The 21,743-nt window shown below is 42.5% G+C and overlaps 1 protein-coding gene across 2 annotated transcripts in view; it reads left to right on the top strand.

The window, feature by feature from the left end:
- Positions 1 to 21,743, top strand: part of LOC115465396 (follicle-stimulating hormone receptor-like) — a 355,843-nt gene that overhangs the window by 319,805 nt on the left and 14,295 nt on the right. For both annotated transcript variants that reach the window (XM_030195840.1, XM_030195839.1), the window contains exons 5-8: positions 12,947 to 13,018; positions 16,773 to 16,850; positions 19,190 to 19,258; positions 19,363 to 19,437. In XM_030195840.1, the coding sequence (XP_030051700.1) occupies positions 12,947 to 13,018; positions 16,773 to 16,850; positions 19,190 to 19,258; positions 19,363 to 19,437 (294 nt within the window). The remainder of the gene's footprint in view (positions 1 to 12,946; positions 13,019 to 16,772; positions 16,851 to 19,189; positions 19,259 to 19,362; positions 19,438 to 21,743) is intronic.

Genomic DNA, 21,743 nt, shown 5'->3' with positions numbered 1-21,743 from the left:
CTACTTATAAAGCAATGGAAGGACATCAATCAGGTAGATACACTGTAAAGGCCTACCTTCTTCTTCTCAAGCAGTGACCGTTATGTAAAAACAATTTGGACTGTCCCATTGCACTAGACAATTAGTTTCTTTCTTTTGAAATAAGAGGTTTAAAATAGGATGTCGTCTTACATTTTAGAGCTTATAGTGGAAACGACACCACTGTGGCATCTGTATGTCTCACCTCGGAAAGTACCTTCAGATTTGGACATGGTGAAGCTTATTAGTCATCTTAATATTTTGTTACAACTGATAGGTTGTATGAAATTTTCATCACATATGTTTGTTCCTCCTGTACATGTTCTTGGATTGATTTCTGAACCCTAAAACATGATTGACTCCAACAGGGGCATTTGTATGGGATTTTGCTTAGGCTAGTGGTTCCTAAACCTGGTCCTGGAGTCAGATTTTCAGGATACCTACAGTGAATATTCATGAAGAGACTTGCATGCACTGCCTCCATGAATAATATTCAATCCAAATTACTGTATATCATTTCCTTCTCATAACTATCCTTATTATGTCAGACCTCAGAGGTATTTTTTATGTCAAGCTTTCACTTTGATGTTATCGAGCATGTAGTGATTAGACTTTCATGCTCCTCTTGTCATTGGTCAATATATTCTCTTTATATGTTTTAAATTATTTTAATTTTTTAAATTATTTCTTATTTTTTATCTAAAACTTTTTCAATCTCCACAAAATTGGTAAGAAAAATTTTGTTGTACTTAGCTTTGTATCAACTGAAACTTAGCAGTCGTTTCGACTTATACCGCTCATCTCATTTATAGTCTAGGGCTCCACACCTATGATGTAAAGAACAATAGTGGGAATATTGGACATCATTAGTGAGGTATTCTGCCTCCATGAATATACATTGTGGATATACTGAAAACCTGACTGGCTGGGGTGCCTCCAGGACCAGGTTTGGGAACCACTGGCTTAGGCCCTTGTCCACCTGCTTTCAAATGATCTAGAAAACTGCCTCTCTTAAAGAGGGACTGATCTTTAGTCACTTTGCCCATATTTTATTTACTTATTTATTCATTCATTCATTCATTTATATATATATTTATTTATTAGGATTTATTTACGCCTTTTTGAAGGAATTCATATATTGTCCAGCTGTTTCTCTAGCAATCACTTGTCTAGTTGCAGGTTGTAAGGCTTTACTGACAGCAGGGACTTCGGACTGTATTTGTTTTCACCGTTACTTGCTGTTATTATGGTCTCTCCCCACCCCTCCACCCCCTTGTAGGGCCTGCTCACCAATTTCTGCCATCGTGACCATATGTTAGGGCCTTCTCTGCATTTTTTTGCCATCGGGGCCCATCAGGTGTGCTCCAGTCATAGCTCTTATTCTTCCTGTGGCTCTTGCCCTCCCCCCCCCCCCCCCCCCCCCCCCCCCACTTCAGCTGCCGCTCTGGAGCCAGGAAACAATCGCTGCCTCCGATTTCTTCCCTTTTACCACAGGTCTGCAAGGACGAGAAGAGATGGCTCATTTTCTGACTGGTAGAGAGGACTTACGTTAAGTTGCTTTTAAAAGGGAATAATTTATGGTAATGCCAAATAGTTATTCTCTCTCCACCACCACCAATTTAAACTTTATGACATTGTGTAGCAACTCATCTATGCAAAGGTTGATAAGATGATTTTGCTTACTTAAATTTCTGTGTCATTGTTATTTACATTGCCTTTTATTTACTAGACTAGAAAATGATGCATTTGCAGTTCTGGCTATGATTTTATTTCATGCTGATCTGTTGATGGCAGAGGGTATTACTGAAGAAAAGAAATCAATGCAGTTCATCAGAACATTGCACACTTCACTGAGAAACTGAAAGCAGTTCTTTAAAATTCATGAATAAAAAAACATAACTGCATGTAATGTATCATCCTTTTGAAATCTGTGCTGTTTGTTTGCAAGAAAAGCAACATTTCTTCTTTATTTTCTTCATTCTGAATTTCATGTTAGGATGAGTAAGGAGAATTATCTATTGATCTAAGAATAAGGGTTCACACATATATTTCCCTGCCTTGCTGTGATTGTTAAGATGTTTACTTGCTATAGATTTTGCTCCTTGTTAGTAGATGGTATTAGGTTTAAAGTCGGTCTGAACAGCCCATACTTAATTGAGGAGAAAGGGGCAGAGAGAGGCCAGAGCAAGGGCAGGCTTAAGAATTACCCATTTAGCAGCTAAACAGGTCATGTATTCATTTAATTTAAGCCTGCTGAATGTACGTTGCAACTCCTCCTTCCGTTCCACCCAAATTATGCACTTCCTCCAGATTCTATATACATCGCTATAACTTGATCAAGTAAATTTGGGAGCAGATCCCAGACCCGTGTTCAAAGCAATTAGTTAATGAGCCACTAACAATCAATAATGGCTGTGAATTGGCTCTCATTTGGGTTTACTTGCAGATCTGTCCAGCACCTTATTCTATAAAATGTACACCTAAATTTTATAGCATGCAACTCAAAAGGGGTTGTGGCCACAGTAGGGGCATGGGCGGGCCAGGCCCTTCCAAGACATTAGACTCGATGCTATAGAATAAGGTCATTTATGCACCCAACTGCCATTAGTTGCGCTCCAGCATTTCCAACAGATTTCGTCAGGCACAACCTGAACCCTCCAAACTGGGAAAATCTGATTAAAAAGAAAGACAAATAGCACTTAGTTAAGAAGACAAACTAACCAGAACTTTAAAATAAGAGAGGATGGAAAAAGATGAAGGTGTGTTGCACTGTAAGCTAGATTTTCTTGTTGGGGAGCCCTAACTTATATATCTCTTTTGCCATGTCAGTTCCTTCATATAATAAATAAATAAGGGCTGAATTTCAATTAAACTTTTAATCACAATTAATTGCATGATTAGAGGTATGTTTATTTATTTTTGTTCCCACTGCAGCTTCTTGTGATTCTGGGGAATGGAGGGTTAAGTGATTTGCCCAGAATCACAAAGAGTTGCAGTGGGAACAAAAATAAATAAATAACATACCATTTGTTGTGCAATCACAACTAATTGCGCGATTAATCGCACAATTAATTGCAATTACAAATTGTCATCTTAATGCAGCCCTAGAAATTAAAGAATAAAAAGTAATGAAAAGAAATACAAAATACAGACTGAAAAATTACAAATTAAGGGCCTCTTTTAAAAAGCTAAGCTAGCTATTCCCACTCAGCAAATGAGAGGAAGCCCACAGGAACTGATTGGGCTTCCTCTCATTTACCGCACAGGAATCGCTGGCGTGACGTTGTGAAAAAAGCTCTAAAGAATCATGCAGCATGCAGAATAACTGTATACATCAAAATCTCATACTGTGTGACTATAGGGTTGATATTCAGATTGTGGGAGTTAGCCTGGATAACTGCCGTGGTCCATGGTGATGCCGGATATTCAATTCCAGGACATTTCCAGTGACTGGCATTGAATATCCAGTTTATTTTTAGCCAGTTTCAAGATAACCAGCTAAGTAGAGATTCAGACTTATCCGGTTATCTTGAAACCGGCCAAAGATATCTCACGTTTAAAAGCGGCTATATATGGCCGCTAAACTGGCCTGAAAATCGGCAGAGAGACAGGTGTATCAGCCAATATAACCAGTTATCCACTAGCTAACTGAATATTGTTGGATAGCCGGGAATGGGGCTTTTAACTGGCCAGTGTATTTGAATCACTGCTGGAGCTTTCTTGTATTACTAGCATTTTTGTTGGAAATAAAAACCATCAAAAATTTATACTGAGATGTTCTACATGATGTTCTTAGCAAAAACACATCATAAAACAGCTTAAAGCTTCTTAAGTTATCTAAAAATAGTTAAAACAGTGCTGTAATGCTTTGCTTTTCAACGTATGTGTTCCAGTGATATCATCATGCATTATAACCTCAAAAAAACCCTGAAACTTCCATAAAACCATCTAAAAGCTTGAGGAACATCATTTGAAGGCTAAAAAGAATGTTTAGAACTTCTTCTTCTTCAAAAAAAATAAAATCACATCAACCATGTTGGTTTCTACAGCCATAAAATGTCCAGAATGTTAAAAGTGAAACTCAAGGTTGAAGAAGAAAAAAAGCCACCTCTCTGGTCCAGTGTTTTTGGTGCAGACACATAATGACCTTCTCATTTAGTGAAAAATTCTAAGAAAAACAGCTAAACGAGTATATCACAAAACAGGACTCATGGCAACCATGGACATAGATCAGGGCTGAGCTTTAAAATCACTGGGATAAGCAGCATAAAATATATTGAACTTTTTTGGGATCTCGCCAGGTATTTGTGACCTGGATTGGCCACTGTTGGAAACAGGATACTGGGCTTGATGGACCTTTGGTCTGTCCCAGTGTGGCAATACTTGTGTTCTTATGTTCTTAAAAACATTCCAAAAACCTATAAAAACCAACATAAAACATCAGAGGCACTAAGAAAGACAGCGTAAAACATCAGAGAAACACAGAATAATCAATATCCTGATTCAATCCACGGGGGATCATGGTATCAAACTTAAAAATAAACTTCTGCACAGTTTGTAATATCAATTTATATAAATCACAACCTATCCCAGATGGCCGTGGCATGCAAAGAACAAAAAACAATCTGTAGTCCTCAGAGGTGTGTCCTTTCTGTAACGAGTGCTGCACCAAAGGTCTTTCCACTGCTGATCTCTTTATTGCACTTGTGTGCTCCATTATTCTCTTGTTAAATTGTCTTTTCATCTTACCTACATATAATAAATTACTTGGACACATTGCTATATAGTTGGTAAATCATTACTTACAGTTGGTAAATCTTGCCAGTTCACATTTTTCTCCTGAGGTGGGATGGATGAAGGTTTTGATGGTGACATTAACTTGACACACAGAGCAGCTTCCACATCTGTGATGACCGGGAGGTCTCCTGTTAGATGACTGAGCAGGTTGTGGTAGTGCAGATGGTACCAGCATGTCCTTTAGGTTTCTTCCCTTCTTGTGTGCAATCATGAAGTCCTTATTAGTGAAATGATCAATGCCTTGAACAATGTGTCAATGTTTTCTGAGTATCTTGGAGATGTCCTTTGACAAATGTGTGAAAAGGAAGGCACACCCAATCTTTTCATTCGATGCGCTGGGTCCGGGTGTTAATAGATCATCTCTCTTTGTGGATGCTGCTCTGTCATATCCTTTCATGATAGCCTCTATGGGATACCCCTTTGCGCTGAACCACTGAAATATTTCTCTTGATTGATTTCTAAAGAAGGTATCATTGAAGTATAGTCTCTTGGTTCTCAGAAACTGGCTGTATGGTAAGTTCATACTACTACTACTTATCATTTTTATAGCATTACTAGATGTACAGAGCACTGTACCCTTGAACATGAAAAGACAGTTCCCACTCGAAAGAGCTTACAATCTAATCAAGATAGACAAACAGGACAAATAAAGGATAAGGACAAAGAGTAGCAAAATTCCGTAATCCCATAGAATAGCAAGATTCTGTGCAGAATCCCAAAAAGTAGCAAGATTCCAGAATCCCAAAGATTACTACTACTACTTATTTTATTTATTTATTTAGGTGCATTTTTACCCCACATTTTCCCACATAATCAGGCGCAATATGGCTTACATTAAGTCAAGAGTATACAATTCAATATAGAGATGGCACAAAAACAAAATGTGACAGGAGGGGAAGGTACATGGGATGACATGGGTAAATGACAGGGGTGAAGAGCCAACAAGTAGTAGAGGTGAAACAGAGGATTAGCCAGGGGAATAAGCCTTGGCGAATAAGAAGGTCTTTAAGGCCTTCTTGAAATGCTGATGGTTGACGAGCTCCTTAAGCTGTCATGGCAGGACATTCCGGGATTGTGTGCTGATGAAAGGGAAGGACAAAGCATAGAGTCTTGTATTTTACATGCCTGCAGGTGGGGTAATGTAGATGGAGGTAAGTCCTTGTAGAGCTCTGGGCATTTCTAGAGGGCAGATCGATTAGAGTAAGCATGTATTCAGGGGCTTCTCCATAGATTATCTTGTGTGTTTGTGAACAGAGTTTAAATGTAATACGGTCCTTGACAGGGAGCCAGTGTAGTTGAAAACGGAGTGGCTGAGCAAGAACAAAGCGAGATTTCCCCAGGATAAGTCGTGCAGCTGTGTTTTGAGCTGCTTGAAGCCGTTTAAGAATATAGTCCCGGCAACCGGCATAGATCCCGCTGCAGTAGTCTATATGGGACAGGACCAGCCAGTGAACAAGGGTACGGAATAGCTTCCGTGTTAAGAAATGCCTGATACACTTCAGCCTCCACATTGCATAGAACATACGTTTTGTGATGATTTGCACTTGATTGTCCAGGCGTAAGTGGTTATCCAACACAACTACAACTTATCATTTCTATAGCGCTACTAGACGTACAAACAGGACGAATAAGGTATAAGGGAAATACTAAGGTGGGAAAGATAAAACAGACATGGGTACTGAACAAGTAAACAGGGGTTAGGAGTTAAAAGCTGCATCAGTTCATCTTAAGGGTTCTATTGTGGCAGCTCCTGAAATCAAGATATTTGTTCACATCCATAGGTTTCTGATAGAGGTCAGTGTGAATTTAAGCACAGGATCTGCACATAAATTTTATGCGGGTCCAAAGGGGGATGCGGCCATGGGACACTCATGGGTGGATCAGGGATGTTCCTACAATTTACGCGTGCAGTTATAGAATTAGGTGGATCCATGCCTGATTTAAGCACATGGATTTACACCAAGATTTCATTGGTGTAAATGGTCTTGACTAAATGTAGTTGCAGTTCCTGGCACTAAGCGCTATTCTATAAACAGCACCTAACTTTAAGCACCATTTATAACATTCAGTCCTTTATGTAAAATGTAGAAATATTGATTGAAATCATTTTTGCTAATACAACTAGTTAAGAACTATAATACTTTTCTGATTCTTCGTTTTTGTACAAGTTAGGAATAAGTTATGGTTCCTAATATACTGTAGTTGAATCATTCACATCAGTCTGAACTTGTACTTCAAGATCCTTATTGCCATTCTAAAAAAAAAAAAGTCAGCATCTAGGATGCAATTGCTTTCACACTGAGCAAACCTAATGAGAAAAAGCAGGTTGCAAGTTGAGATGTGAACCAAATGGAATGTTATTTTATATCTGCTTCTGAATGGAATGTTCCAAGCCACAAAGTTCTAGTGACCAATGGTAAATAATGAGCTTTGTCGTTCGTGAGAAGGCATTAGTGATTGTACCTCTCATTATAAATTTAAGAGTAAGCTGATTCTTGGTCCATGCAATGCCTTTGGTACTGTCAGCACTCAGCACAATGTAAGGGGCGCTAACCTATTAAAAACCAATAAAAGACCCATTTGTGTAAATCATTGAAGCCAGCAGCAAATTAAAGCCACATTAAGTCACTGAATAATCAAGGATTTGGTGAAAATGCTGTTAACTGTACCCAATTATACAGGACTGCAGCGATAGTCAGAAGATTTGTTAAGATACTTTTCGGTGTAAATCAGACCGATCTTAGGTTCTGATATTTCTGATCTGTAGACCAGTTAAATTTTACTTGGCCAACTTCTTCTTCAACCAAGTAAGTATGGGTAGACTTGGTGATGTGCTAACGATGCAACAAGACTTTAAACAGCATGGAAATTCAGAACTGCCTGGTTAAAGTTAACTGGTTAAGCTCGGCTGCAAAACTACCTGTTCTAAAGTTAACTGGGGGTCCCATTTTACAAAGCCACGCTAGTGGCTGGTGTTGCAGTAATACCCAAGAAACAAATGGGGTTCACGCTCTCCACAAAAACGAAACACAACAAAAATAAGGTGGAAAAGAACCATGTCCAAGAGATCAGTTCAAATCAACAGGGTAAAATGCTCCAAACACAACTTTATTTGGACCCTACACGATCCGTGTTTCGGCTACAAGAGCCTTCCTCAGGGGTCAATCGATGAGTGCTCAGCTTATTATCGATTGATGATGGAGCATAGGAGTATCTGTCACTTGGACAAAATGCATGTAGTACCCGATTGAAACAAATTCAAAATCTGAATCGAGTACTACATGCATTTTGTCCAAGTGACAGATACTCCTATGCTCCATCAACAATCGATAATAAGCTGAGCACTCATCGATTGACCCCTGAGGAAGGCTCTTGTAGCCGAAACACGGACCGTGTAGGGTCCAAATAAAGTTGTGTTTGGAGCATCTTACCCTGTTGTATTGGCTTGATCTCTTTGACTTGGTTCTTTTCCACTTTATTTTTGTTGTGTTGCGGTAATATCAACACAGCCCATTCACTTTGGGCTTTGTTGGTATTGCCCCTTGGCTTTGTAAAAGGGGGCCTGGATGAGCTATCTGGTTAACTTTAACTAGGTATATTCCTCAGCACCATTTAACCATTTAATATCTAGTTACTCCTGGCTATTATCTCCAGGATAGGTTTTTCATTTTGGTTTGGGTTTTTTTTGACAAATCGTTAAATCATTTTCATAATGATTTTTAATTTTGTAGTTGTATATATTTAAACTATCTTTTTAATAACCATAAATTTAAACAAATAGATAAGCCGGCCTGATATTTAACATCAGTTTTGCATTTACCAGCACATCACAAAGAGAAAGCTTGCGTACGCACATGTTTGTTGCAATTTATAGATAAATTGGTCATTTCCCTTGATAAATGGACAGATTTTATCCATTGAAGGGGCCAGCTTTGGGGAGGGGCAAAGGCAGAGCTAGTACCTATACATTAAGGCATTTCTATCTTATGTTATGTTACACCAGGCTGATATTCTGCAACTACGGTAAACATTCTGCGCAGATTACAGAGTTTTTTAAAAAAAAGAACCGGATGTACAGAAATTCCAGGAGCTACATATTAGAAACAAAAACAAAAAATATTATACCTTCAATAGAACATATTTACAAAATAAAAATGTTTTTTTTAAACAGCTTTTGAAACATCAAATAATTTTTAAGTGTTCTGATGTATATTGGCAGTTAATTCCAAGCCAAAACTCCTTGATATGAGCATGAAGAATTAAACATCTTACTAGATACCATTTTCTTTGTTGAAAGAAAACTCAACAACAATTCATTACATGTATTGAGAAAGTCACCTCTATGAAGAGGAGCTACCAGCTCACTTAGGGCCCTGTTTACTAAGCTGCGCTGTAGGCACACAAAAAGTTTAGGTGCTAAACATTACCGCTTGCTAATGATAGAAACACCCAGATATGGCTCTCGGGTGCACTACAGGGTCACATTAGCATTGCATTGTGGTGGGTGTAGGGTATTGGGCTCCGTGATTTCATTAGCTTGTGTTACAGTCTCACGATGTTGGTAGTTGGTAGGCTCTTCTCCCATGGTGCTTTCCCCCCTGCCTACTGGGTCAGAGTGTGCCCTGTTGTGTTTCCTGTTGTAGTCCATGTGGTAGTGGCCATTTTTGTAAGTCAGTTTTAGTTCCCTTTCCTGTGTTAGCCACGTTAGACAACTTAGTTCTTACCTTGAATATGGCTGAAAGAGGGCATTGTACAGCATTCTGCCAGCTCTGACCTACTGCTAATCTCAGTACCAGGGAGACTCGTTGCCAGTGGGGCACAACCTCTGATCTGCAGTTAACTGTGAGTAAACGTGCTTATTCCAATAAAGGACGTTTTCGGAGAGATTAGTCTTCAGGTGTCAACTGGTGTGCCAATGTTATACAGCAGCAACAAGTCCTAGAGGCCTGCGTGTATGCAGGTCCCTGGAGCACTTTTAGTGGGTACCGCAGTGCACTTCAGGCAGGTGGACCCAGGCCCATCCCCCCCCACCTGCAACACTTGTGCTGGTAAATGGGAGGCCTCCAAAACCCACTGTACCCACATGTAGGTGCCCCCTTCACCCCTAAGAGCTATGGTAGTGTTGTACATTTGTGGATAGTGGGTTTTGGGGAGGGGGGTTGGGAGCTCAGCACCCGTGGTAAGGGAGCTATGCATGTGGGAGCTTTTTCTGAAGTCCACCTCACTGACCTAGGGTGCCCAGTTGGTGTCCTGGCATATCAGGGGCGCCAGTGTACTACGATTCGTGGCCCCTCCCACGACCAAATGCCTCGGATTAGGACGTTTTTGAGCTGGGCGTTTGTTTTTTTTAGCGATAATGGAAACTAAAAATGCCCAGCTCAAAAACGTCCATTTTTTTTGAAAATACGGTTCGGCCCGCCCCTTCATGGACCCGTTCTCGGAGATAAACGCCCATGGAGATAGGCGTTTGCGTTCGATTATGCCCCTCCACGTATTATGTAAGCCGCATTGAACCTGCTATGTGTGGGAAAGCGCGGGGTACAAATGTTATTTATTTATTACATTTGTACCCCGCGCTTTCCCACACACAGCAGGTTCAATGCGGCTTACATAGAAAATAGAATTACAAAGTATTGAAAGGAGAATATTATCAATTGCGATAACATAGTAATAGTAAGGTTAAGAATGTGAATTGAACATGGAAAGGTAAACAAGGTATAATAGGCCAAAGGAAAGAGAATGGGAGGGGTATAGTGTGGGGAGATGGAGAAGGGAAGACAGGGGTATGAGTATAAAGATATTGGGAGACATGGGTGAGGCATGATCATGTTCAGATCATAAATAAATACACTAAGTTTTACTTAGTGTAAATTCCCATGACTAGATTTAGTCTCGCGGACAGGCCCTAGATATATTCAATAAATTGCACCTAACTTTAGGCATAGTTTATAGAAAACGCCTAGGTGTATTTTTTCAGTACCAATTTTTACAGCGCCATTTATAGAATCTAGTCCTATACTCATAAGTGTTTTTCAATATTGACCTGAACATGCATACTATTTGATTAGACTCCAGGCTTGATGTGCTACAGGATTTTTGCTGTTCACATCAGTGGGAAAAATGCTTAGTACATTGGTCCCTCAGTGACACACGCAGAACTTCACATGCTGCAGGATATATTCATACAATATATATCTGTAAGATCTTAAGGGGGCACTTTAAATAGAACACAGGGCTTGCAGCCCTGAGGACAATTTGTACCCATGGACATTCACCACAAAATGCTGTTAATGCTTCTGCTTTTCAAGAGAGAAGCTGTTTTAAGTCCAGTAGGTGGGATTGTTTAGACTGCACCACTGGGATGGTATTTTCAAGCCACTGATGCAGCCCTTTAGGAAGGTGAAACGCAGCCGGGTCGGGCTAAAGACTAGTTCTTTATTTTCTTGTGGTGATTTGCTTTTTTTCACTCCTGTGGAAAGTACATACAGGGATTTTGATATGAATCCCATAGGCATACTTCTCCTACACCAGTGGTTCCCAAACCTGGTCCTGGAAGCACCCCAGCCAGTCAAGTTTTCAGGATACCCACAATGAATATTCATGAGAGAGATTTGTATGCAGTAGAGGCAGTGAAAGTGAAGAAACAATGCAACAAGGCGACGGCTGTGGCCAGAATGTTGCTAGGCTGCATAGAGAGGGGTATATCCAGCAGAAGAAAGGAGGTGTTGATGCCTCTCTACAAGTCGTTGATGAGGCCCACTTGGAGTATTGTGTTCAGTTTTTAAAGGCCGTATCTTGCTAAAGATGTAAAAAGACTGGAAGCGGTGCAAAGAAAAGCTACTAAAATGGTATGGGATTTGCATACTGTACAAAGAGAGACTTGCTGACCTGAACATGTATACTTTGGAGGAAAGGAGAAACAGGGGTGACATGATACAGATGATCAAATATTTGAAAGGTGTTAATCCGCGAAGAAACCTTCTTCAGAGAAGGCAGTAGAACTAGAGGGCATGAATTGAGGTTGAAGGAGGGCAGATTCAGGAGTAATGTCAGGAAGTATTTTTTCACAGATAGGGTGGTGGATATGTGGAATGCCCTCCCGCGGGAGGTGGTGGAGATGAAAACGGTAATGGAATTCAAACATGCGTGAGATAAACACAAAGGAATCCTGTTTAGAAGGAATAGATCCACAGAATCTTAGCGGAGATTAGGTGCTGATACCAGTAATTGGGAAGCAAAACCGGTGCTGGGTTAACTTCTACGGTCTACGCCCCAGTGGCGTAACTACGTGGGGCCTGGGGGGCCTGGGCCCCCGTAGATTTGGCCCTGGCCCCCCTGCCGGCGACCCTCTTGAAACCCCCTCCCGCCACCAACCCTCCCCCACTGTCGCCGCCCACCCCGCCGCCGCATCAGGTACCTCGTGTTGTGTGATCAGCTGTTTCTGACGCCTTATGTCCTGCAGAGGGCTACATGCATGGTGCAGGACGTAAGGCGTCAGAAACAGCTGATCACATAATGAACTTCGTTGAATGAAGACTCTTCGGCTGGCGCGGTTTGGGGACCCCCGCCAGCAAACAAGGTACCTGATGCGGCGACGGGGTGGGCGGACGATGGCGGGGGATGGTTGGTGGTGGTGAGGGTTCAAGAGGGTCGGCGGTGGCGGGAGGTTCAAGAGGATCATCAGCAAGGGGGTCCAAAGTGGCTGCGGCAGCTGGGCAAGGCGGGGACTGGGGGGGCAGCTAAACAGTGCCCCCCACCTCGGGCTCTGCCCCCCCCTCCCGGAGAGGTCTAGCTACGCCCATGCTATGCCCTGATCATGACTGAATAGATATGGATGGGCTGGAGTGTAAATTTTAATGGGTTTCAACGTTAGTTACAGAACTTAGTACAAGAACAGTGCTAGGCAGACTTCTACAGTCTGTGTGCCCTGAGAATGGCATGGACAAATCAAACTCTGGTATAAAGTATCACATACCATGTAAAATGAGTTTATCTTGTTGGGTAGACTGGATGGACCGTACAGGTCTTTATCTGCTGTCATTTCATTTACATTTACTTTGAATGGGCTGTGTCGGCATTGCTGCATGGTTTTGTAAACAGGGGGGGATAATGTTCTTTATTTTCTTTCTAGGTCAATTTCCAACACTGGGATTTCAGTGGTGCCTGCTGTTTCCAATATTCGAAGTTTCCAGTCTGTTGTACTGTAAGTTTTGTGTATGTGTGTGAGGTTTGTGACATAAATGGCACGGAAGTTTTAAACTGTTTTTTTTAAATTTCCTGTTTTGCAAATCATAGCACATTTGGAGGTTCAATTTTGAAACACAAAAAATAAGCAAAAGCATCCAAATTGCTATTTTTTCTATGCAGTTCATCTAAATCTCAAGGGGGCATGTTGGAGGCGTATTTTGAGCAGGACTAGGGTGGGCTTACAATTTGCACCTTTTCCATTGTCTGCTAAAATTGACCCAAGGACCCCAAGTTTTAATGAAAGAGCTCAGGCTCTACACACCAATTCTGCCTTGTCATAGGTTCTGTGACTGGTTGCAGGGGACCTGGCTATTGTGGGGTGGATCCCTCAGTGATCACTCCACCCCTGAAGGGTGGCCTAGCATTTGAGTACCGGCACCTTTTTTGCTAGAAAAAAACGCACTGCATATTTCATTAATGAATAAGTGCCAAAAAGGTGCCCAAAATGACTAGATGGCCACTGGAGGGATAAAGGCATAACTCCTCCTTAATAACCCAATGGTCACTGACCTCTCCCCCTCCCAAGAGATAAAAGTGACAGTACATACCAGGCTTTATCACAGCTGCAGATATAATGACCATTCCTCTTAGAGCAGCAAGCAGGTCCCTGGAGTATCCTAGTGGTTGGTACAGTGGACTGAAGAGAAGGGGACCAAAGCCCATATCCCAATCTAACTGGTACACCTGTGGTGGAAAGTGTGAGCACCCCAAAAAAACACAAAATATCTACTGAACCCACACAAAGGAGTTACCAGTAGGCAGAAGGGCTATTGTAGCTGTGTACAGTTGGGTACAGTATGTGTTTTGCTATTGCTGGAGGGTTTCCTAAAGGGCAAGTCCATAAACTGCTACTAAACGGACTTGGAAAAATCCAAAATCCCAGGAATAACATGTATAGAATGTTTGTACGTTTGGGAAGCTTGCCAGGTGCCCTTGGCCTGGATTGGCCGCTGTCGTGGACAAGATGCTGGGCTCGATGGACCCTTGGGTCTTTTCCCAGTATGGCATTACTTATGTACTTATGTACTAATATAAGGGGGTTATGATATGATGTGTACCTGGGATCGTTCACTGCAGTGCCCCCTAGGCTGCTCCACTGCTCTGCTGGAAGGTCTGTGTAGCCAGTCTAGTAAGACTGTTGGCCCCCAGACATCCCAATGGCTTGTTTTTGTGCATTTGTCTCTTGAACATTTATTGTTTGAAAATGGCCCTTAAAAAAAGATGCACTGAGCACAAAATACGTCTAAAATAGGGTGCTTTTCGAACCAAAAAGATAGATGTTTTCTGGATAGAAAATGACCGTGTTTGGCACTGGATTTTTGGATGTATTGAATGTATTATTTTTGATTCTTAAGTGTATTTTTATAACTCACCTGGAATTTTAGTATTACTAGTTATAAATTCATTCAAATAAATAAATAAATAAATTGGCATTTTTTTTTCATTTGTAGACCCCATTTGAAAAATGACTTCACACTTTAGTGCATAGGCATTTCTTTTTGTTTCTGTTTAGTAACAGTGTGCATTATTTAGTGTGCATTAAATGAAATAGTATTCATTGACATGAAGCAAAACAATACAAAAACACACATCCCTATAGCCAGTGGCGTTCCGTGGTTCACTTCCACCCGAGGCGGATCACTGCTGTGTGCACCCCCCCCCCCCCCCCCGGCTGCAGGGCAACACGGCACCCCCCCCCCCCCCGACCCAGGCAACACGGCACGCCCCCAGTCCCCATCTGTCTTACCAGCTCCGTCGACTCTGCGCTGCTGTAAAAGAAGAAAATCACCTTGTCGGCCCTTCCCTTACTCTGTCTGTCCCGCCCTCTGATGTAACGTCCTATTTACTGGAGGGCAGGACAGAAAGAGTAAGGGAAGGGCCGACGAGGCGATTTTCTTCTTTTACAGCAGCGCAGAAGCGAGGCGCCGCACCACGCAGCTGCCGGATGGCTGGAGCTGGACTCGCCAGCAGAGCACCCCCCCACCCGCTGACACCCGGGGTGGACTGCCCCCACCGTCCCCTCTTAGTAGGCCACTGCCTATAGCAAGGGTTCTCAAGGAACACCCAGCTAGTCAGGTTTCCGGATACCCACAATGACTATGCATGAGATAGATTTTCATACAGTGGAAGCAGTACGTGCGGATTTATCTCATGCATAGTCATTGCCGATAGCTTAACACACTAGCATACTTATTTTCAAAAGAGAAGGGCACCCATCTTTCGACACAAATCGGGAGATGGGCGTCCTTCTCTCAGAGTCGTCCAAATCAGCATAATCGAAAGCCGATTTTGGGCGTCCCCAACTACTTCCCATCGCGGGGACGACCAAAGTTCACGGGGGCGTGTTGGAGGCTTAGCGAAAGCGGGACTGGGGCGTGCTTAACAGATGGGCATCCTCGAGCAATAATGGAAAAAAGAAGGACGTCCCTGACGAGCACTTGGCCGACTTTACTTGGTCCATTTTTTCTTACAACCAAGCCTCAAAAAGGTGCCCGAACTGACCAGATGACCACAGGAGGGAATCAGGGATGACCTCCCCTGACTCCCCCAGTGGTGACTAACCCCCTCCCACCCTGAAAAAACAACTCTAAAAACTTTTTTTGCCAGCCTGAAATATCATGCTCTGCACTGGCTTCCCCTCCTTAGGAAGGAAATCGTGTGCAAATAAGCTAACAGCGAGCAGCTCATTTGCATGCGATTTCCTTCATTCATGCATGTTCCTTTCCGAATCGCTAAGGGATCGGTAAGGGAAGGGCTTTTTCCGTTCAGTGAGTACATCAGTTAGTCCTGCAGTGCCCCCTAGGGTGCCCAGTTGGTGTCCTGGCATGTCAGGGGGACCAGTGACTACGAATGAGTTAGATCTGGTCGTTTTTGAGATTCGCGTCCTCGGTTTCCATTATTGCCAAAAACCAGGGACGACCATCTTTAAGGTCGACCATCTCAACATGTTGAGATTTGGGCATCCCTGACCGTATTATCGAAACGAAAGATGGACGCCCATCTTGTTTTGATAATACAGGTTTCCCTGCCCCTTCGCGGGGACATCCTGCAAGGACGCCCTCAGGAAAACTTGGGCACCCTGTTCGATTATGCCCCTCCACGGGGCCCTTTTACTAAGGTGCGCTGAAAAATGGCCTGTGGTAGTGTAGGCGTGCGTTTTGGGCACGCGCAGATCCATTTTTCAGTGTGCCTGCAAAAAATACCTTTTTTAAATTTTTGCATCCTTTTAGGGTCTGAGACCTTACCACCACCAGCCATTGACCTAGCGGTAAAGTCTCACATGGTCTCACCAGGCGGTAATGACCTATGCTCATCAAATGCCACTTGGCACGTGTCCAATACTCGTGTCCAAAAATTATTTTTTCGAACGCGCGTATCGGACACGCGCCAAAAATGAAATTACCGCGGCTTAGTAAAAGGGCCCCTAGATTGTTGTATCCTGGGGATTGGGTTGAGAACCCATGTTCTATAGGTTAGGTCAAGGTCTCCAGATGCCAATCATATAGAACCCATTTTATCATCTCTCTTCTTAAATCCGCATACATCTTCTCCTGTATTACATGTCTAACTTCCACTCACATACGGATCAACAGACTTTCTGTTCTTCAGCGTTTATCCAATTTCGCATGCATGATGTAAATAAAGTTTTTTAAAAGATCAGTATAAGAATACATCAGAGAGCTTTCAAAAAGCATAATTTTATATTTCAGAGATATTCAAGATAACATCAACATACGCAGAGTGGAAAGAAATTCCTTCATTGGGCTAAGTTCTGAAGGTATATCATTGTAAGTATGTTGTAGTGGGTTCTTTACTCTCAGCTTTGAATTATTTTAAATATTCCTTGGTCTCTTTTTCACTCCAGCCTCCAAGTATTAATAATGCCCCCAATTGCACCTTTCCTTCTTCTTAACCTATCCTTATTCCAAAAAAGACACTTCAGGAAATAGTGATTCAGTTTTAACCCCCCCCCCCCCCCATTTACTAAGCTGTATCAACATTAGCGTGGCATAGTAAATAGGAGGGGGTTAATGTTTAAGTTGTACATTTAAAGAAACGTAAAACTTTAAAATCTTGTGACTTGATGGGTCTGGTTTAGAGGACAGTACCGTTCAATTGTAGTTAAAGAGGCTGCATTTGCTTTGCCTGCTCAGAAAATGGCTGAGCTGAAATTCTACCCGAGGGGGCACTGTACTGAAACACAGTACTATAAATCTTCAGATGACAAAACATTTTAATAAAAAGTTATTGTTGCCGTAAGTCAAGAAATTCTGAATTTATTCTTCAGTGGTAGTCCAAGCTTACTAGGGAACTGTAATTACTTCCAGATTGGATCAGAAAGGGATAGCGTAATAGTTCACAATTCTAGTCCACATGTGACCGAGGAGAGTTAAGATGCTGGTATGGGGAAAGGGGTGGTAGGGATAGAGCTTGATTCAAAACACAGCTGATATATAAGGGAAATGGGACTTGATATGCTGCCTTTCTGAGGTTTTTGCAACTACATTCAAAGCGGTTGACATATATACAGGTACTTATTTTGTACCAGGGTCAATGGAGGGTTAATTGACTTGTCCAAAGTCACAAGGCGCTGCAGTGGGAATTGAACCCATTTCCCCAGGATCAAAGTCCACTGCACTAACCACTAGGCTCCTCCTCCCCTCTGTTTGAGCATATGACTCCTTTGTTTGTAGATCTTCATTGGCTTTCTGCTGTGTGACCTTTAAAACTTTGAATAAGGATGTGCCCTAAAGATTTCCAACTATATTTCAACTCTTAGGTTCCTTTAATAGAAGCCATGATAACGATTGCCTTATTTTGTCTTTTCCGTCAATGAAGGGTGTGAAATCTAAGTTCATTCATGAAAAGTCTTTCTGTTTTTGTGCAATTAAAGTTTGAAATTCTTTACCATTAAGTACTCGTTTAACTTCTAATTATTTTGATGTTTCGAAAGAAAGTCCATAGTCTACTATTGACATCGACATGAGGGAAGCCACTGCTTCTTACCCTGGGATTGGTAGCATGGAATCTTGCAGCTATTTGTGATTCTGCCAGGTACTTGTGACCTAGATTGGCCATTGGTGGAAGCACCACATTCTGTCTCTCCAGTCTCTCCAGTGTGCCAGGACCAGTTCACGATAGGAGCAGGAGAGAGACAGAGCCTGGGTCCCTGTGCCGGGCCCCCCTTGGAGGCCATGCCTGGGGAATTTTGCCCTCCCCCCCCCCCCCCCCCCAAGTGGCCCTGCACTATACAAACCACTAAGCTGCTCCTCAGATTTGCTTCCTGCTTTGCTAAGAATGCTCATAATACCTGAAGCTGTCCTGGAGCCTGGTATCCTATTTCAGTTTCACTTTTAAGAGAGAGGGAGAGGGACAGCAGCCACTGGGGGATTAGGGAGGTGTCATGCCTTAATCCCTCCAGTGGCCACATGCTCAACCAGAACACCTTTCTGTACCCTGGGCTTGACTGAAACAGGTCTAACTTAGGACGTCTTGCTTTTTAGGCTTGGACATTTCTTCCCATTCAGTAATCGCTGTTGGGTGCCTTGATTTTAGGCCCCCCCCCTAGTCCAACCCCAAATATGCCCACAATACACCCCCTTACTATTTGGATATACTTCTGACACAGAGCCACAAACTTTGACCGGTAAGGGTAGTGGATGCCTGGAAGGCTCTCCCAGATGGCATTATGAACATATATAATACAAGAGCCATAACCTAGCTATCCAAAATGGTTAACTTTATCAAGCCCACTTAATACTACTACTAATCATTTCTCTAGTGGTACTAGATGTACACAGTGCTGTACACAGGTACTTTCTCTGTCCCTAGAGGGCTCACAGTCTAAGGGGTTTTTCAGTACCTGGGGCATTGGGGGGTTAAGTGACTTGCCCAAAGTCACAAAGAGTTGAACCCAGGTTACAAGGATCAAAGCCCACTGCACTAACCATTAGGCTACTCCTCCATGCCCTCTTACCTTTTATATAGTATGGTGGTCATTGTTTTTTTTTTCTTTTCTATTTATACTCTTTCCAAATTTAGACCTCCAGTTTTGGTATAATATATATAAGAAATATTATACATATTTGTGTGTGTAATTATGTAACTTATTTATTTGTTTTTGCAGAAGATTAAATAAAAATGGAATTGAAGAAATAGAGAATCATGCATTCAACGGCACCCACCTGAATGAACTGTAATTGTTTTCATTATTAAGTACTTTTTCGATCTATGACTACTAGACACTTTAACAGCATTGTTTACAAAGTGGTTATTATATCTTCTTGTTTACTCCTCCAGAAATCTCAGTGATAATCAAAAACTGGCAAAACTGCCTGATAATGTTTTTCAAGGAGTTATTGGACCTGTTATATTGTAAGTACCAGCACTTCCTAACACTTCTTTAATGCTGTTAAGAACATTAACCACCTCATTCTCTAAAAGTCACCACAAATTATACACACAAATTTAGGCACATTCCTGATTTATGTCAGTCTGACCTCGGTGGTGAGTAAGTTAATGGAAACACTTCTAAAGAGGAGGATTGTGAGATTTCTTTAACAAAATGGAATGCGGGACCCGAGGCAGCATGGCTTCACTAGTGGAAGGTCATGTCAGATGAATCTGACTGTCTTTTTCGAATGGGTGACCAAACAGTTGGATGTGGGAGGGGCGCTTGATGTGGTATACTTGGATTTCAGCAAAGCCTTTGACACGGTTCCGCACAGGCGACTGATAAATAAATTGAGTGCCCTCGGTGTGGGACCTAGAGTAACTAATTGGGTAAAAAATTGGTTGAATGGTAGGAGACAGAGGGTGGTGGTAAATGGAGCTTGCTCTGAAGAAAAGGATGTCATCAGTGGAGTACCGCAGGGATCGGTCCTAGGGCCGGCTCTTTTTAACATCTTTGCGAGCGATATTGTGGAAGGGCTGTCTGGTAAGGTTTATCTCTTTGCGGATGATACTAAACTCTGCAATAGGGTGGACACCCTGGAGGGTGTGAATGACATGAGGAAGGACCTAGCGAAGCTAGAGGAATGGACCGATATTTGGCAACTAAGGTTTAATCCCAAAAAATGCAGGGTCATGCACTTGGGTCGCAAAATTCCGAGGGAACAGTACAGTATAGGGGGTGTAGTGCTTCAGTGTGTGAAGGAAGAGCAGGACTTGAGGATGATTGTGTCTGACAAGCTTAAAGCTTTCAAACAAGTAGAAAAAGCAACGGCCAAAGTCAGAAGGATGCTTAGGTGCATAACGAGAGGCATGACCAGCAGGAAAAAGGAGGTGATAGTGCCGTTGTATAAGTCTCTGGTGAGGCCTCATTTGGAGTACTGTGTGCAGTTCTGGAGACCGCACCTACGGAAAGATATAAACAGGATGGAGTCGGTCCAGAGGACGGCTACGAAATTAGTAAGCGGTCTTGAATGCAAAACTTACAGGGACAGGCTTATGAACCTCAACATGTATAAGCTGGAAGAGAGGAGGGAGAGAGGAGACATGATAGAAACGTTTAAATATCTCAAGGGCATTTATGTACAGGAAGAGAGCCTTTTTCAAATGAAGGAGAGCTCTGGAATGAGGGGGCACATGACAAAGTTAAGAAGGATAGGCTTATGAGTAACCTAAGGAAGTACTATTTCACAGAAAGGGTGGTGGAGGCGTGGAATGGCCTCCCGGTGGTGGAAGTGGTGGAGTCTAGGACTGTTCCAGAATTTAAAAAGGCATGGGATAAGCATGTGGGATCGCTTAGGAACAGGAAGAATTAGGGGTTACAGAGAATGGGCAGACTGGATGGGTCATATGGCCTTTATCTGCCGTCATGTTTCTATGTTTCTATGTACACAATGTAATAGAATAATTAGCCAATTAGTGCCAATAATTGGCTTTTGAACAATCAGGTTATTGCATTAATTAGATTTAACTGGGACTTACCTGCATAAAGGCCCCCTTTTATCAAGCCGTATTAGTGGCTGCCAGTGTAGTAATGCTGACAAAGCCCATTCACTTTGAACGGGCTCCGTAGGCATTGCCGCTGAGGACCACTAGCACAGCTTGATAAAAGGGGGCCACAGTTAGGCACGAGATCTGCACCTAAAATTTACGCTAGGAGCAAAAAAGGGGGCATGGAAATGGGAGGGTCCTGGGCATTTTGGGGCGGGATGGGGTGTGGTTTTTGAGTTACACGCGTAATTGTAAAATAACGGTGCTGTATGCGTAAATTTAGGCATGGGCATTTGCACCACATTCTTGGTTCAAATGGAGGCACCTAAATTTACGTGCGACCTCTGCTCTTAAGCGTTAATTCTATAAACCAAGCAGAATTTTTGCGCGGCTTATAGAATTCCACTTATGTGGGGCGGGGAGGGTTAGCGCCGATTTTTTAGGTGCCATATATAGAATCTAGCCCTAAGAGGTTGATATTGCTTAAATCATACTCTGGGGGCAGACTGTAGATATTCAGCAGCAGTTAAGTGGACAGTGCCACTGAATATTTCTGGACACCACTGATGTCAAGTCTGGGTAGAGCCTGGGTTCGGGGGTGGAGTAAGGGAGGAACTGGAAGTTATGCAGGCATATGCCATATTCACTACCGCAATATTTCTGGTAGAGATCCCAGCAGCCATTTTGACTTAGGACCTGTGACGGCAGGAGCAAGTGGGGATCATTCCTACCCTGATGAC

This window comes from Microcaecilia unicolor, chromosome 3 (assembly GCF_901765095.1).
Source record: "Microcaecilia unicolor chromosome 3, aMicUni1.1, whole genome shotgun sequence".
NCBI classification, from domain to species: domain Eukaryota; kingdom Metazoa; phylum Chordata; class Amphibia; order Gymnophiona; family Siphonopidae; genus Microcaecilia; species Microcaecilia unicolor.
The sequence above is the reverse complement of the archived record's forward strand: the minus strand, read 5'-3'. Positions and strand labels throughout refer to the sequence as shown.